Source organism: Macrobrachium rosenbergii, chromosome 7 (genome assembly GCF_040412425.1).
Source record: "Macrobrachium rosenbergii isolate ZJJX-2024 chromosome 7, ASM4041242v1, whole genome shotgun sequence".
In the NCBI taxonomy this organism is placed as follows: domain Eukaryota; kingdom Metazoa; phylum Arthropoda; class Malacostraca; order Decapoda; family Palaemonidae; genus Macrobrachium; species Macrobrachium rosenbergii.
In genome coordinates this window covers 20115001-20129708 of record NC_089747.1, presented here as the reverse complement: position 1 = coordinate 20129708, position 14708 = coordinate 20115001, and the positions used below count along the sequence as shown (strand labels likewise).

At 39.9% G+C, this 14708-nt stretch overlaps 1 protein-coding gene and 1 long non-coding RNA gene across 36 annotated transcripts in view; one reads left to right on the top strand and one right to left on the bottom strand.

Annotated features, from left to right (window-relative positions):
• Window positions 1–14708, top strand: part of LOC136840220 (homeobox protein cut-like) — a 518427-nt gene that overhangs the window by 489136 nt on the left and 14583 nt on the right. For 15 of the 35 annotated variants that reach the window (XM_067106785.1, XM_067106793.1, XM_067106808.1 and 12 more), the window contains 4 exons: window positions 3295–3499; window positions 3886–4190; window positions 4488–4697; window positions 12764–13020. In XM_067106785.1, coding sequence (XP_066962886.1) covers window positions 3295–3499; window positions 3886–4190; window positions 4488–4697; window positions 12764–13020 — 977 coding nt within the window. The remainder of the gene's footprint in view (window positions 1–3294; window positions 3500–3885; window positions 4191–4487; window positions 4698–12763; window positions 13021–14708) is intronic. The other 20 variants (XM_067106794.1, XM_067106803.1, XM_067106789.1 and 17 more) reach the window with 8 other exon arrangements.
• Window positions 4585–14708, bottom strand: part of LOC136840224 (uncharacterized) — a 90146-nt gene continuing 80022 nt past the window's right edge. Inside the window, exon 3 of the long non-coding RNA XR_010853560.1 lies at window positions 4585–4722. This is a non-coding gene — a long non-coding RNA (uncharacterized lncRNA). The remainder of the gene's footprint in view (window positions 4723–14708) is intronic.

The window sequence follows — 14708 nt, the reverse complement described above, 5'->3', positions numbered from 1 at the left end:
GACCTCATCTTCCATTCCCTTTTAAAATCATCGTCTTCAACAAGTGGGAACTTCGTCTCTACGGAGGTTATCGGGCCGCCCGTCAGGAGTGTCAGCTGGCCGCTTTTTTAAAAGTCTCCCATTCAACGGCCCAAGAAAATGAGGGTGCGTCGAGGGGTTTCTTCCACCTGAGAGAGAGAGAGAGAGAGAGAGAGAGAGAGAGAGAGAGAGAGAGATTTGCAATACTTTTTATTTTTTTTGTTTACGACCATATTTTGCGTTACCGGTTTAGTTTTTTGTCTTATTTGGAATTTTTCTTTGTTGTAAGTCCTCTCTCATTTCTTTGTCCTTTTATTGTTGTTGTATAGCGATTGTTTAAAAATTCTCCCTCGCCATAATCATGACAGGCGTTCAGATGTTATTTCGAGTCGACGAGTTGAAAACTACGCGCAAGTTTTTACCTCCCTAAACCACTTTTTCCATGTAGCGCAGTTAAGGCAACATTTTTAAATTTGGTTAAATACGGAAGTGACTTGAGAATAATTTTTAGTTACACAAACGTGCTGATAAACAAGAGGTCACGATAAATGCAAAGCTATCGGTAAACAAGCTAAGTTGACTCACGTGTGAGGAGGAAACTAATATCGAATGCGTTTAACCGTGAAGCAGAAAATAAAACACAAGGTTATTCATGATGATAGATTGGCGATGTACTCCCTCCTAACCCTTCCCACTCCCCCACCCATAAAGAGGACCTTACAAACAGGGGGGAGGGGGGTTTGGGATGGGTGGAAGATCCGTAACTTGTTATTCCTATCTGTAATGAACTCGGCAAAAGATATCTTAGAACCATTGAGCAAAAAGAGGCGATGATAGAGATATGACGGAAAGCACTTTGCGGAAGGGGGAGGGATAGGGGGCGGGAGCCAGACCGTGGGTTAGGGATACTTACGGTAGATGGGTGGCCAACACAAGGGAACCTTTAGGGGTGGAAAGGAAGTTCGATTGGTAGGGGGAGTAGGATTTAAAATAATGATGACATGAACCTTTTCAGGGTGAATAATATGCACTGGAGCGCTTATGAGTATTCAGATGTTTTAAGCGCTCGAGTTCACACTATATCCTTCTTATACATTGGAGACTTTTATTCAGAAATAAAAAGTACTACAAACTTCAACAATCAAAACACAGGCAAAAAGCAAGTGTGTACATCCATATGAAATATGTAACGCAAGTTATTTTGGATAGAATATTGAAAGCATTTTACTCCTATCTACACTTGTGCATGTCCGGTAAAGCGCTGCGCATTGTCTACACGTAACGGAAGTTTAACCCTGTATACATCAAAAGTCTCGAGTCAAAGCATTAATGGTTGGTTGGGAGGAATCACGCACCACTGGTAATCCAGCTCCTCTTCTTCTTCTTCTTCTTCTTCTTCTTCTTCTTCTTCTTCTTCTTCTTCTTCTTCTTAAAAGAAATTTAACACTCAACCTGCCGAACGTCTGCTGTGCGTCCGCTCTTGAAGGGGAACCATCTGCCTCCTGATTGGTGGAAGCGAAAAGGCACTAAATTTTAGTTATCTCTTGACTTCAGCGGCCTCAGTCTTTGTCTTTGGAACTGTTATGAGCAAAGTCGTAGAGAAGCTGCTTTAATGACCGTTTAAAGAGAAGGCAATGCATTATCGTTAATATAATTATTATTATTTTTCGCTTTGGAAGTCATGTACATAAAAATATACACGCATTTCTTGAGTCATCGCATGGGAATTCATCTCTTTATTTTCTTAAATATCTTGTACATTTTTTCATGCGTAATGTAAGATCATGGACAGGTCTTACGTGAACTTGCTCAGGACTGTATATGGCATGTGTGAACAAACGAACCCCACAAACTGTGCTTGTACTTAAATCATCGCTTCTTCGTTCCTTGTAATATGACCCCAGAAAGTCCATAGTATCTGCATGGAGGAGAGAGAAATAACAAGGTAGTGGCTGCTAGAAAAATCTCATATTAAGATATACAGAAACGAACCGCAGACTTTACGATGACATAATCAGAGGGAGGAATGTTGGCAATCCTCAAAATCTTCCCAAATCCCCAAGGGGTTGAAAAGGGGAATGAAAGAGCATTACACGAATACAGATGAAAGAAATCCCCCCGAATTAGCGATATAGTCTCAGACGAAACTACAGTAGTCTTCAATACTGTGGAAGGTCCGAGAAAGAAACGGGGTGTGGAAGGTTTAGGGGTTTATGGGGGTTGGGGTCGAGTTGCAGAAGCATTATAATGTGGAGTTGACGGATGATGGGGTGGTTGCATGAATGTTGGGGGTTAGCGGATTGGGAAGGGAAGTAGTGGGGTGTGCTGGGTAATATGGGATGAATTATACTAATACACGATTACTCTTCACGGATGTATTCTTGCTCTCTCCTCTCCCCATCCCCCCATCCCCTCCCCCTACCCCTTCCCTTCCCCTCCCCCTCACTTTCAAGTCGACGACACAGAGCTCACCCGGTCGAAGTCTTTGATTTATAGTACGATTTTTGATGACGTAAAATGTCACGAGCAAGCAGCGATTACATTATCTTTTTTATGTCTGTTTGTAATTACAGAGCTTCTGACTGCAGAAGGATTTATGACTTACCCAAATGTATGAATACACTTATTCAAATGTTAACATCTCTTGTTTTCATTTAATCTAAAGTTGGTTGCAAAAATGCTTTCGGCGTGGTTATGAAAACAGCTGTTCTGGTCAGAGATTGGTTTTTGAAGTGACATGCGCAACAGCTGCTTCACATCTTTTGTTATTAGAATTTCCAGGAAAAATAGAATATTCTCTTAAATAGCTTTGAATTTACATTATTCAGACAAGATAATTATCTTACAGTTTAATGAGTTCTTCCATTTTGGGGTGTTAGTTTGTTTAGAACTCGTCGATACTCTTGTATTTGTATATGTTAAAGTTAGCAAATATCTAGGTAACTGAGAAAAGGAAAATCTTGAGAGATTGTCAGAAGAAACGACGCAGTGAATCAAGAGGAAATTTAGCTAATAAAAAAGTGAAGGGAATTTTTCAGGCAAGACTTAAGTTGATCAAATTGAAGAAAAACTCTGTTAACGGATAATTTTTAAGGAAAGGAAAACTTATCTGTTAAAGATAATGGGACATTTTTTAAGGTATATTTAAAATGTTCAAGGTAAAACTTTTTTTTTTTAGTTTAAAGAAAAGCTTAGGATAAGGGAATCGTAGAGTAGACAGACAGTGCCATCCAACACCTTCCCACGTGGCAGCCCCCCTACACAACTGAGGTTTAGGTCTTTTGACAGGATCCCACAAGGACTCCGTCGGGGGATTTCGAGGTCCTGACGACACCGTCACAGAGGAAAGAATACAACACATCCTCAGCGAGGCTTCCAGGGCCATGACGTCCTCCTCCATTTCCAGTCAACAGGGCCAGCAGGACCAGGACACAAGGAGTACAGATTCCAAGTCTCCTGCAAGTTCAACCCATTCACCCAGGTGAGCAGAACAACGCTTTCAAGGTTTTATGTCATTGCTCCTTGAGTTTTCAGTAGTTACTTGAAGGTTTGCTTATGTTATTTTCATTTTTGGTTTGTTCGTAAGTTGCCCAAGATTTTAATTGGAAGATCATTGTTTTCAGTGTCCCTCAGTATGAACATAAACGTACATATGAATATAATCTTTCATAATCTTAATAACGCAAAATGTTTTTCTTTATTATACTGTTGGTCCACATACTTTAACTGCTGCTTATTCCGTGTACATTTCTATTTCCCTCTTCAAAGTCTCTCGCCCACCCTCGTCAGTATTGCTACTGTAACCCGTGCCCCCTCCACTTCGTCTCCTCCAGTTATTTATGTATGTATATTTTTTTTCCTTTTCAGCAGCCCCCTCTCCCGCGATGGTCGACCGAGAGGGCTCCGCAAGTTCGACAACGACGACATTCCCCAAGAAAAAGTCGCCAGAATCTACCAAGAGGAACTTGTCAAATTAATGTCTCGACCCCACGAACCGCCTCTCCCCCTCCCGAGGGACCCGCAGTATCCTGGGATTCTGTTCCCCTTCCTAGGACAGTCCTTACTCTTCAACAGATCTCCGGAGGAAGTCAAGCTCGCCCTTGACGCTTACCACCAGGAGTTGAGTAAGCTCCAAGGGGCAGCAGCAACCGGAATGGGTCTTGGCGCTACCGGTGAGTTCTCCGTAGACCTACAGGCTTATCGTTTTTTCACAATTACACATAGCCCTATATTCTATCGTTTGTCTGCATTATCATCGCCTTGAATATTTGATAAATCTCATACGTTGTTTATGCCGGGCGTGTGTTTTGTAAATATATAAGCAAAAAGAAAAATGTCAGTGTCAGCATATCTTTTTCATTAGGAATTTTATTCAGTTATGCATTTAGTAATTTATAGTCTAGAAAATCCGCAACTATGCTTAATTTTGTCTTGAGGGAGATCTTTATTATTAATTCATTTTACGTCAGGTCTAGGAATGGGCGGGGCTGGCGGTCTTGGCCTAGGAGCAGGAGGTTCACTAGGTATGGGCGTAGGTTTAGGGGCAGGTGGTCTCCACAATGGCGCCCAGGACCTGTCGCTGCCCAAGAGAGAATCCAGAGGCGGCGAGGACGACGACGAAAGCCGAAATCCCAGCGTCACATCACCTTTCGGACCCACCAGATCAAAAGCGGAGACCAGTAAGTCCCACCTATCAGTTCTGTTCTGTGAAAATGAGAACATTTTAAATATCCAGTAGGGAAAGAGAGTTAGGTACATACTTTATACACAAAGTTCTTATACACATTTCAAGATAGCCTCCTAATAAAAGTAAAATATTTGAAAACATCAGCATGCCAAATAATGATACTAAAAAATAAGTGGAGTGCTCGACAAGAGGTTTTTTTTTTTAATGACCTGCTATCATTTTACCTCAAGGCATTTAAATCAAACAAACAAACAAACACGCATTTTCATGCGAAGATAGAGATCCCGAGATTTAGGAAGCTTGAAAAGGCGTGCACACGTTCATGAGATTTTATAGCTGTAAATATTCACTGTCGATGAAATGTATCTCTTCTCCAAATACCTCCATTCATCATCTTCATGTCTCCGTCGCATTCTTGTCTCGGTCGAACCCCAGCATGATTCATTCCCCCCACTTATTCCATAGTCTTATTATACAGTTACTCATGACAAATGGGAAATGATATGTAGATATAGGGTTTTTATTGGCTCCCTTTTTATTTCTATTTATTTACTTATCTCCCGGTGTCTCTCCGAACCAGCTGTTAGACAGTCATCATCGAATTTTTTCCCAAAGTCTTGAGCCGGTGACAACACTACCGCTTTCTTGGTGGAAGGCGGGGTTGGGGGGAGGGGTAGGTCGGAGTGAGGGGAGACTTCCTCCTTTCTCTTCTCTATTTCTGAAAAAGGTTTTTCTCGCTTATTTGCGAAACACGAAAAGTTTTTAAAAGAGAAAAATTCCATTCTACCGTGAACTTGCAAAAAAAAAAAATTTTTTTAATTCCTAATATTTGTAAATAATCCAGTTTTCCTATTTTGTTTCCAAAAGAATAATTTTTTTTAATGGGGGAGCGGGTTATGGGGGAGGCAAATCTTTGAAGATCAAGTCCCTTGGAAGGTGGTAATCCTATAATCGAAGTCCAGTATCCGTCCGGAAAGAAAAAATAACTAATTAGATATGAGAGGGGATGCCATATTGGATATCTGTGAAGCTTTACTAATTACGTACGTTTTCCAAGGGGGATGTTTCGTAATTATTATTATTATCATTATTAAAATTTGAGACGTGAATTTCTCTCTCTCTCTCTCTCTCTCTCTCTCTCTCTCTCTCTCTCTCTCTCTCTCTCTCACTCTCTCACATACACACACCCCCCAAAAAAATGAAAAAAATTCTTTGATCACCAGACCTTATGACTTCGCTCTTCTGTCATCATAAATCAATGTTTGATGTTGCCTCATATTCATTAAATTACCTCCGTACACCTACCTGCAAATAACATTAGGCGCTTTATATGCTCGGGTATTTTATGTAAAAATCTCTCTCTCTCTCTCTCTCTCTCTCTCTCTCTCTCTCTCTCTCTCTCTCTCTCTCTCTCTCTCTCTCTCCAGGTGCCTATCATCTGTTCCCTGGCTTTGGTTAGGTTGAGCTTTAATGCTTATTGACAGTTCCTTCATTAAAAAGTGGTTTTACCTGCCATTTATTATTCAAGCGAATTTTCGTAAATATGACATTCGATAGGCATAGACAGGTGTCGGTCCAGAGCTTTGCTCTGATTAACAGAGGGCGAGGTTTACCGGTCACAGACGTCAAATTATCATGGCATTTTCTATTTTGTTACATCATCCCTCATTCCCTTTTCAACAGACGCCGGCAGTGGAGCTCTCGGCGCTGTTGCCCGCTAAGTAAAGCTCGTCGCTTTCTGCATCTGCCGGAAATCCCTTGTTTACGCGGAATGACATAACACAAGCAAAACAATCAAGCGTCGTAAAGTAACTCTCTTATAAGTATCGTTCATCAACATTCCTCATGCTGTGTTGACGTGGGCTTGTTCTATTCGTCACTGCTGCTGCTTCATTAAGGCTTTTTCGATAGATTTCACCGGTATTACTTAGCCGATAATGGATTTACATTTTGCAAGGTTATCCTGTGTTTGTTTTAGTTTAAAGATCTAAATTCTAAAAACAGGACTTGGCTTCCTAACAATGCTTCAAATTTATTTATCGGTAGCCTACGTTCGTTTATTTTTAATTAACGCCTTTTGTTTATTTTATTACTCGATATGGAATTTGTAATTACTTCTTCGGTCGCTTATCTTCATTGTCGTCTTATAAATGGTTGACCACAGATCGTATTTACTTACTAAATTTGTTTGTTTAGTAGTGTCCTTACATTTTTTTTATTGAAGTTTATCATGCCACGTGTATGTAGACCAACAAATAAACGTAGGAAAGTAAGTAATAAAATAACTCCATAATTCTGACTTATAAGCCACGCGGTGACTGTCGGTTCGAAAATCCGCTTTTTAGCGGGGATCAAGTCACGCAGAGAGAGAGAGAGAGAGAGAGAGAGAGAGAGAGAGAGAGAGAGAGAGAGAGAGAGAGAGGTATGATTGAATGAATCATCGCAAGTGACAAACAGGCAAGATAGGAATAGGAATACAAGAAAGAAGAAGAGTGAGATCTGGGACAGGGCCATAATAAATTCGAACCCGAGGTCTAATCATGTTGTTTATTAGGGGGGAGTTGGTCTCGAGAACACACATATACACTTTGAATTATGAATGCATAATGAGGACTGAAGTAGGACATCGCTTTTACGGTTTTTTTGTGGGGGGTTGGGATGGGGAGGGAGGATACTCCTTGTTTGTCTTTTGAAACTTGAAATATCTTAGGAAAGAGTGACGCGTATTCCGTCCTGGTGATGCTATCTGCTTAAGCTTTTTTCCTGGCCTCCTCCTAACCATCCGGAGAGTGAGTGCTCTAGACAGTCTCTTTCCTCTCCCTTTACGTAGGCTATTGGACTCCTCTATACAAAAGGAAGAGGGGGGATGAGGGAAGAGGATGATAGTGACAGGGAGAGAGAGGAATGGAACGGGGAAGAGCTATGAACTATGTTAATAAATGACCAAAAGGTCCCCAGAAACTTTACGTAAATGATGGTCCCTTCTTTTGACGAGATACAAATACTTTTCTTTAGCGTCTATAAACAAGATCCACTTTACTTTTTTTAACGAGAGTACGAGCCGTACATCAAAAGACGTTTTCCGTGCAGCAGCGGAGACTCATAAAATTACTCCGTTCAAGGGGAATGTACGGGACGAAAGAGTCTTTTCCTCCCCGTGTCGGCAATTTATTAACAAAAACTGCAGCAACTGATACTTCAAGCAATTAAAGTGTACAAGCAGGGCTTTTAAATGCTTATTTACAGCATGAGAGGAATGAGTAAAAGATGGTTAGGAGGGGAGGAGATAAATAGATGGCGGAGAGAGAGAGACACGACAAAGTCGAAGAGAGGACGGATGTAAGTGATAGAAGAAAATAAGAGACAAATGAAGAAATATATTGTCGGTTTATATTCATCTGGGAGATCCAAATCTACCGTGACTAAACTCAAAGCGCGCGCACTCTCTCTCTCTCTCTCTCTCTCTCTCTCTCTCTCTCTCTCTCTCTCTCTCTCTCGCGTGATAAATGTAATTTATCTAAACATTTTACTTTCTCAAGAACAAAAATCTAACACAAAATAAAAATGGAGGAGAAAATAAATGGAACAGCATTCCGAGGACGCCTTCATTACTCTTATCACTATCATGAACATTTCCATCATTACTGTATCATCTATTTGCTCACATACCAGTGGCAAGACGTCACCGCTATTGTCGGCATTTTAAGTAATGTTAAACGGCCCGTCATTAGATATAGCTTTCGTTTGGCCTCCGTCTAATCGGACCAACATCTTTTGTTTGTGCTTCCATGGTAGAAGACAGTCACTAACCCGCCCATCGCCCCTTCCACCCACCCGCCCACTCACCCTCTCATCCTTCTCGTTAACTTCTGCTGCATCCCCCCCCCCCCAACCCACCACCAATTTACATCCCCTACTCAAACCTTCCCCCCCTTCCCCTCATTTCCTTGGGCTCCCATGAGAGACTCGAGTCGTTGAGACTTTATTGATAAAGTATACTCGCAATTAACAAATTCTTATTAAATAAGCAGAGGTGACTAAGGCCTTCTTCACCTTCCCGCTCTGTTCAAATGCCATTTCATTTAGACTTATGAAGTGGGGATCAGTCCATTGTATAACCAGAGTGCGGGCGGACGTTAGCGTCAGAGGTCAATTGTTCTATCAAAATTTGGTCATTAGGACAGTTACCATGGCTCGCCAACTTCAGCAATTATATCTTCTCATCTCCTCCTTCAGTTTGTTTATTTATTGGTATTTAATATTCTCTTATTCGTCATTATTGATGATTTATGAAGACGCATAAACAATGCAGCAATTGAGACAGGTGGGGGCTCTCGAAGGGCCAGGGGATGTTACCACGGTAGCTGGGGGGAAGGAGGGGTGTTAAACAAGACTATATAAATTGGTCGTGCGTCTGGCAACTCCGGAGCCGTAACTCTTTATTGCTTATTTGCATAAATGATTCACTCCATTGTTCGATTTGGTTCATTTCTGTTTCACGTATTTTTCAAGTGTCGCTCACTATACGCCTAACGGAGTTTAACCTTTCAAACGATTCTTCTGCCGTTGGTTCTCAACACGAGATCAACAACCACCTAAGTTCTTAAGGTTTGAAATCGCGACGCAAAATGTCAGTCTTAAGTGAACCGAAACGTTCAGAGCGAACCATCAGAACCACTGGGAATTCGATCTCTCAGAAGTGGCATTGAAGAACCTATAGACGAATTTTATGAATAAACAGAAATTCGTGCGCTATCATCTCTTCTAGCCCGATCCACTTCTTTTCTTCACTAATAAAAACTGTGCCAAATAGCCTCTTGTGAATCTCTCTCTCTCTCTCTCTCTCTCTCTCTCTCTCTCTCTCTCTCTCTCTCTCTCTCTCGTTCCTGTATAGATGAACTCGACACAAAAATCCTCACAATGCGTAAACCCATTAATCATCCAATATATATATTATATATATATATATATATATATATATATATATATATATATATATATATATATATGTGTGTGTGTGTGTGTGTGTGTGTACGGTATTTGTGTATTTATGCACGTACTCTCATTTATATACGCATTCAATTGAAATGTTTAGGAGCGATTTGAAAGTATAACACTTTTGACAATTACACGTCATATTGAACTGCTTTACATAAATGAAAATCGTAATGGAGGGTGAATGGGACTATGAAACGTCAGAATCGAGGGAAATGTTACTGTTACCGTATACATACGGATGCATAATGAGGCACTACAATCATGGCAGTGGATACTAGATTCTCTGATAATATCAATAATTAATACCAGCTGACGCTGGATTTTCCATAAAAATTCTCTCTCTCAATATTCACTCTCTATCTTTCCCGGGAGAGAGAGAGAGAGAGAGAGAGAGAGAGAGAGAGAGAGAGCGAGAGAGAGAGAGAGAGAGAGAGAGAGAATTAACTTGAAATCCTCACAGACAGACAGACAGACAAATCGTCCAGTTACAAACAAGGCGGACGGCTTTCCGATGTTGTATTTTCTTTGAAATTAAGCCTAATTAGACCTATCTATCTCATTAAAGATGATTAATGAAGGGACAGACAGGGTGATTATTCCCCCGAGTTATTAAATTAGTTAGAACCGTGATTATTATATTATGGCCTCAAACAGTTGCTTCAGAAGGCGTCTCGTTTCTGCGAATTTCCTTAAGGCACGGGATTCATGTTGTCTTTTTTTTCGTTTTTTTTTTACCTTATATTGGGAATACTAGTGTTTTTGTTTACTGTACTGGGTTTGCTTTGATTGATACAAAAACAATGTGCTATTGAGCGCAGAACGCAGAAAATAGTGATAGGTTGTTTCATATGATATATTCTGGCTCAAAATAGCACCAATTTTAACTTCCAGATGCATCAAAAGTCAAAAGTGATGTGTGGCTATGAATCTCCTTAAGCATGTTCTGTTTATGTGCACGTGACGTCACATTTTAACCCTTCACTCGGCTGGGCCATTAAAACTCCCTCTCTGACCCACCGTCCGTGAACCCCCTCCCCCTTGCCCCGTCCCTTTAGGATTTCATTCGAATCATATGTATAAAATCCGGTTGGTGAGACATCAGTACTAACAAAGTGAAGTTAATCTCACGCCTTCGTAAATATACCGGCTGTATATTTATAAACAGAAACGGAGAATGGAAGAGAGGAGAGAGAGAGAGACGGAGGAAAAGAGGGAAGAGAGACGGAGGAAACGCGCAACATAAAGAAAAAAAAATAGCGAGGAATTGAGAAAAAAATATACACAACAGTAGAAAATCAATACAGTGGTTGAATCATTACCAGAAGTATTAGAGGGAGTAATAATAATAATAATAATAATAATAATAATAATAATAATAATAATAACGTTATCATCACGGACAAGTTAAAATAACAGGAAAGAAAGTGAAAGTGGAGCTAAGGATATTTAAGAGATAATTGAAAGCACGTATTCGGAAAGAGTGCGATATATAGGAATGAAGTATTCGAGAGAATCGAAAACAACGCAGCGACAAGGGGTAAACACATATGGCCACGCCATGTGCGATGGGGCCTTGGATCATCCACTTTTTGCTCTTATTTGGAATTTCTGATCGTTGTTGTTGCCGTTATTTGACTCCAATAAAGCCTGAGAGAGAGAGAGAGAGAGAGAGAGAGAGAGAGAGAGAGAGAGAGAGAGAGAGAGAGGGGGCCGATTTATTATTATTATTATTGTTATAATCATGATTTACCTAACAACCATTGTATACTTTAAGGCAAGAGGGTGGGTGGACTTGTGTTAATTGAGATGATTAATGAAGACAATTAATCACATGATTTAATTCTTACGAGAGAGAGAGAGAGAGAGAGAGAGAGAGAGAGAGAGAGAGAGAGAGAGAGAGAGAGAGAGAGAGAGAGAGAGTCCTGCTATAGGAGGCTGGCGTAAATCATTTCCAATTAGGAGAAAGTAAGGGTTGTTGGCACAGCTGTGTGGCATATAACGATCCTATCGGCGAATCAAGATGTTAAAGACAGAATTAAAGATATCTCTACCTTTATTCAAGCCTCACATTTCCTTAACGTTGTCCGTCCGTCTTTTACGCTATGTATATTCAATAGGGATTTGAATTTGGGTTAAGCTAAATTGACTAGTTTCAGATAAATTTCTTATAAATTTTTATCAAAATAATCTGGACTAATATTCAGTCCCATGTATTCTGCCCGTCACTATTTAGTATACTGTAAGGGAAAGACAGTTGAGGTTTTGCAAGTCTATGTTTGCATCTAAGCTACAATCACCAAATTATTATCATATATTGTGATATGAAAGTAAAACTCTTTCGTAAAAACAATTTTACTAATCTTTCGAAAACATCAGCTTGAGATGAGGAGTAAATCATCCGGTGATTTACCCTGTGTGGGGGAAAAGGTGTAAAAGTTAAGAGAAAGGTTACATTATTGTATAGTACAAATAATTGTTCTGCTTGAACCTTACTTCCATTTAATAAATCACATCAGCTCACCGATTACAAATTAACAAGTACTAGCCACAACGAGAAGCACATAATGCACAAAATCTGAATATGTGATACATTTGAATGTGCACATAAAATTGTAACCATCCTTTTTTCATGCACCCCAAAAGTCACATCAGAGGCATATGCTAAAACCACCTGTTACATCCACAGTCGCATCAGCACCCCTATTCCTATGTTTTTTTATGTGATGCTCTTAGTTATATAGGCCTATACTTCCAGCACTGGTTCTCAGGGTCACCATACAAGTCAAGGACGCGATAGAGTGGCAAATTGGTTCACGTTGACTCACTCATTCACAAAAAGAAAACCTTCACTCCACACACCCTTATCCTTTCATTGTTTTTGTCACGTAGTCAATAGGCATATGGTACATGTTGCCAGTGTTAGGTCTCTGGACTTCCAGTAGTGGAATCTGCATCTAGCCCGGAAGCAATAGGAAGCCATTTTTTCTTCTTTTATTTGAATAAATCCAGCACCTCTCCACCTCCCACCCATCTGCACGTGTCGCCTGTTCCCTCCCACAGGTCTTAGCACGGCTACGCCTTTAAGCAACCTCGTAACCCCGATCACTTCCATCGCAGCCAGCTCCGGGGATGACCTCAGCGTGTCGGCCTCACCCCTCCAGAGGATGGCCTCCATCACAAACTCCCTCATCACGGGGCCCCAGATCTCATCGTCACAGCCGATGTCTCAGAAGCCCCTCAAGGCCATCCTACCGCCCATCACACAGCAGCAGTTCGACCAATACAGCAACATGAACACTGAAGAAATCGTCAAGAAGGTAAGAAGGAAACTCTCAGATTGTTCATTTTCTTCTACCATGTACTGTGCTCTATAGATATGACTAACAGTATCATTTTCGAAGGCGAGCCTAAAGAAGTAAATTATTTTTTTCCTATAAAAAAAATTAATGTTTAAGGTTTCGTGCTGACACCGAGCTCGACCTAGGCAGCAGTCTCCCTCTCGGGTACCCAAATGTTAATGAATATGTAACGAAGAAAATAATGCATCCTCTAGCAAAGGGACTCACAAAGATTTTGAATATGTTTATCTCAACATGCTGTAGTTTAATTCTGAATGACCGTGGTATATGTCTTAATCTTTCTATTGATATGACTACATTTTCTTCACAAGTTATGAGACTGTAAATGTCAGAGAAGAAGAAAGCACTCAATTCTTTGTTTCAAGTTGTCAATTCTTAGTTTAAGATTTCCTGTTTACTTTCGTTAAAACGATGCCACATGCAAAGTTTCCCAGTTCCCAGTTTAAATTCTCCTTATACGAATGGTGTTAAGATCATTCAGATTCCTTGAAACTATGAAGCTCCGAAAGTTCCTTTGTTTAGAACACAGAATTGTAAAACACAACTTTATTGCCAGTTATAATTCTTGAGGCTTAAGGTTGTCGTGATAAATATACTTACAGTTAGTCAGTCTGGCATAATATTATATATATTATATATATATATATATATATATATATATATATATATATATATATATATACACATACATACATATATATATATATATATATATATATATATATATATATATATATATACATACATACATACACATACATATACATATATATACATACATATATGTACACATATATATATGTATATATAATGTATGTAATTTATGTATGTATGTATATTAGTTTATGGGAAAACTCAAAAGCGGAAGCAAGGGAGGAGTGTGAGAGATTGACTTCGGAACGTCACGTACCTTCAAGTCAAATTGCAGATTTTTAAACGCGAGCAGAGATTATAATAGATCAGTTTGGAACTTATCATGGAGAAACGACCTGTAAGTGACAGCCCTCCTTTCCGTCCTTTGTCGCAAGCGGTTATAATATCTGCCGAAATCATCGCAATTTGGCCCCGGATACTTTCCTGTTGATGATATGCATTGACGATCGCCCCCATCGCCATCGCTAAATCCGGTGCTCGATTTCTCCGCTCCTATCAATTTTCGCTCCTGCGAAACAACCAGATGTTTTGGAGTGTGTCACGAAAAAAGGGGAGAGCCGGATGTCTTTCAGGTCTTAAGAAACGGTTTTGAAAACAATGATTGCGCTTGAAACAAAATGCGGCAAGTGCGAGTTAGTCCAGATTGCGATATCTCCAAGCACTGGACTTGCTAGGGAAATAATGGGAATTAACTTTGCCGTGCAACAAGATGGCTTTTTTTTTCTCTGGGAAAGAGAACGTTTTAAAATACCGATAATGTGAAAAATGTCTTTTATTTAAAAGCATTCGTGATTGCGTTAAAGTATCTCAAGTTCTTGTATTGGTAAGTATTGCGATTAAAGTTGCACATTCCTAGTTGTTAGATTAATTCATGAACTCCTGTTGCAAATTTAATATAAGCAATCAGACTGCCTATACACACGCACACACACACACACACAATACATTATTCATCAAATTTCACATCAATATTTATTGGTACCTACTTACAA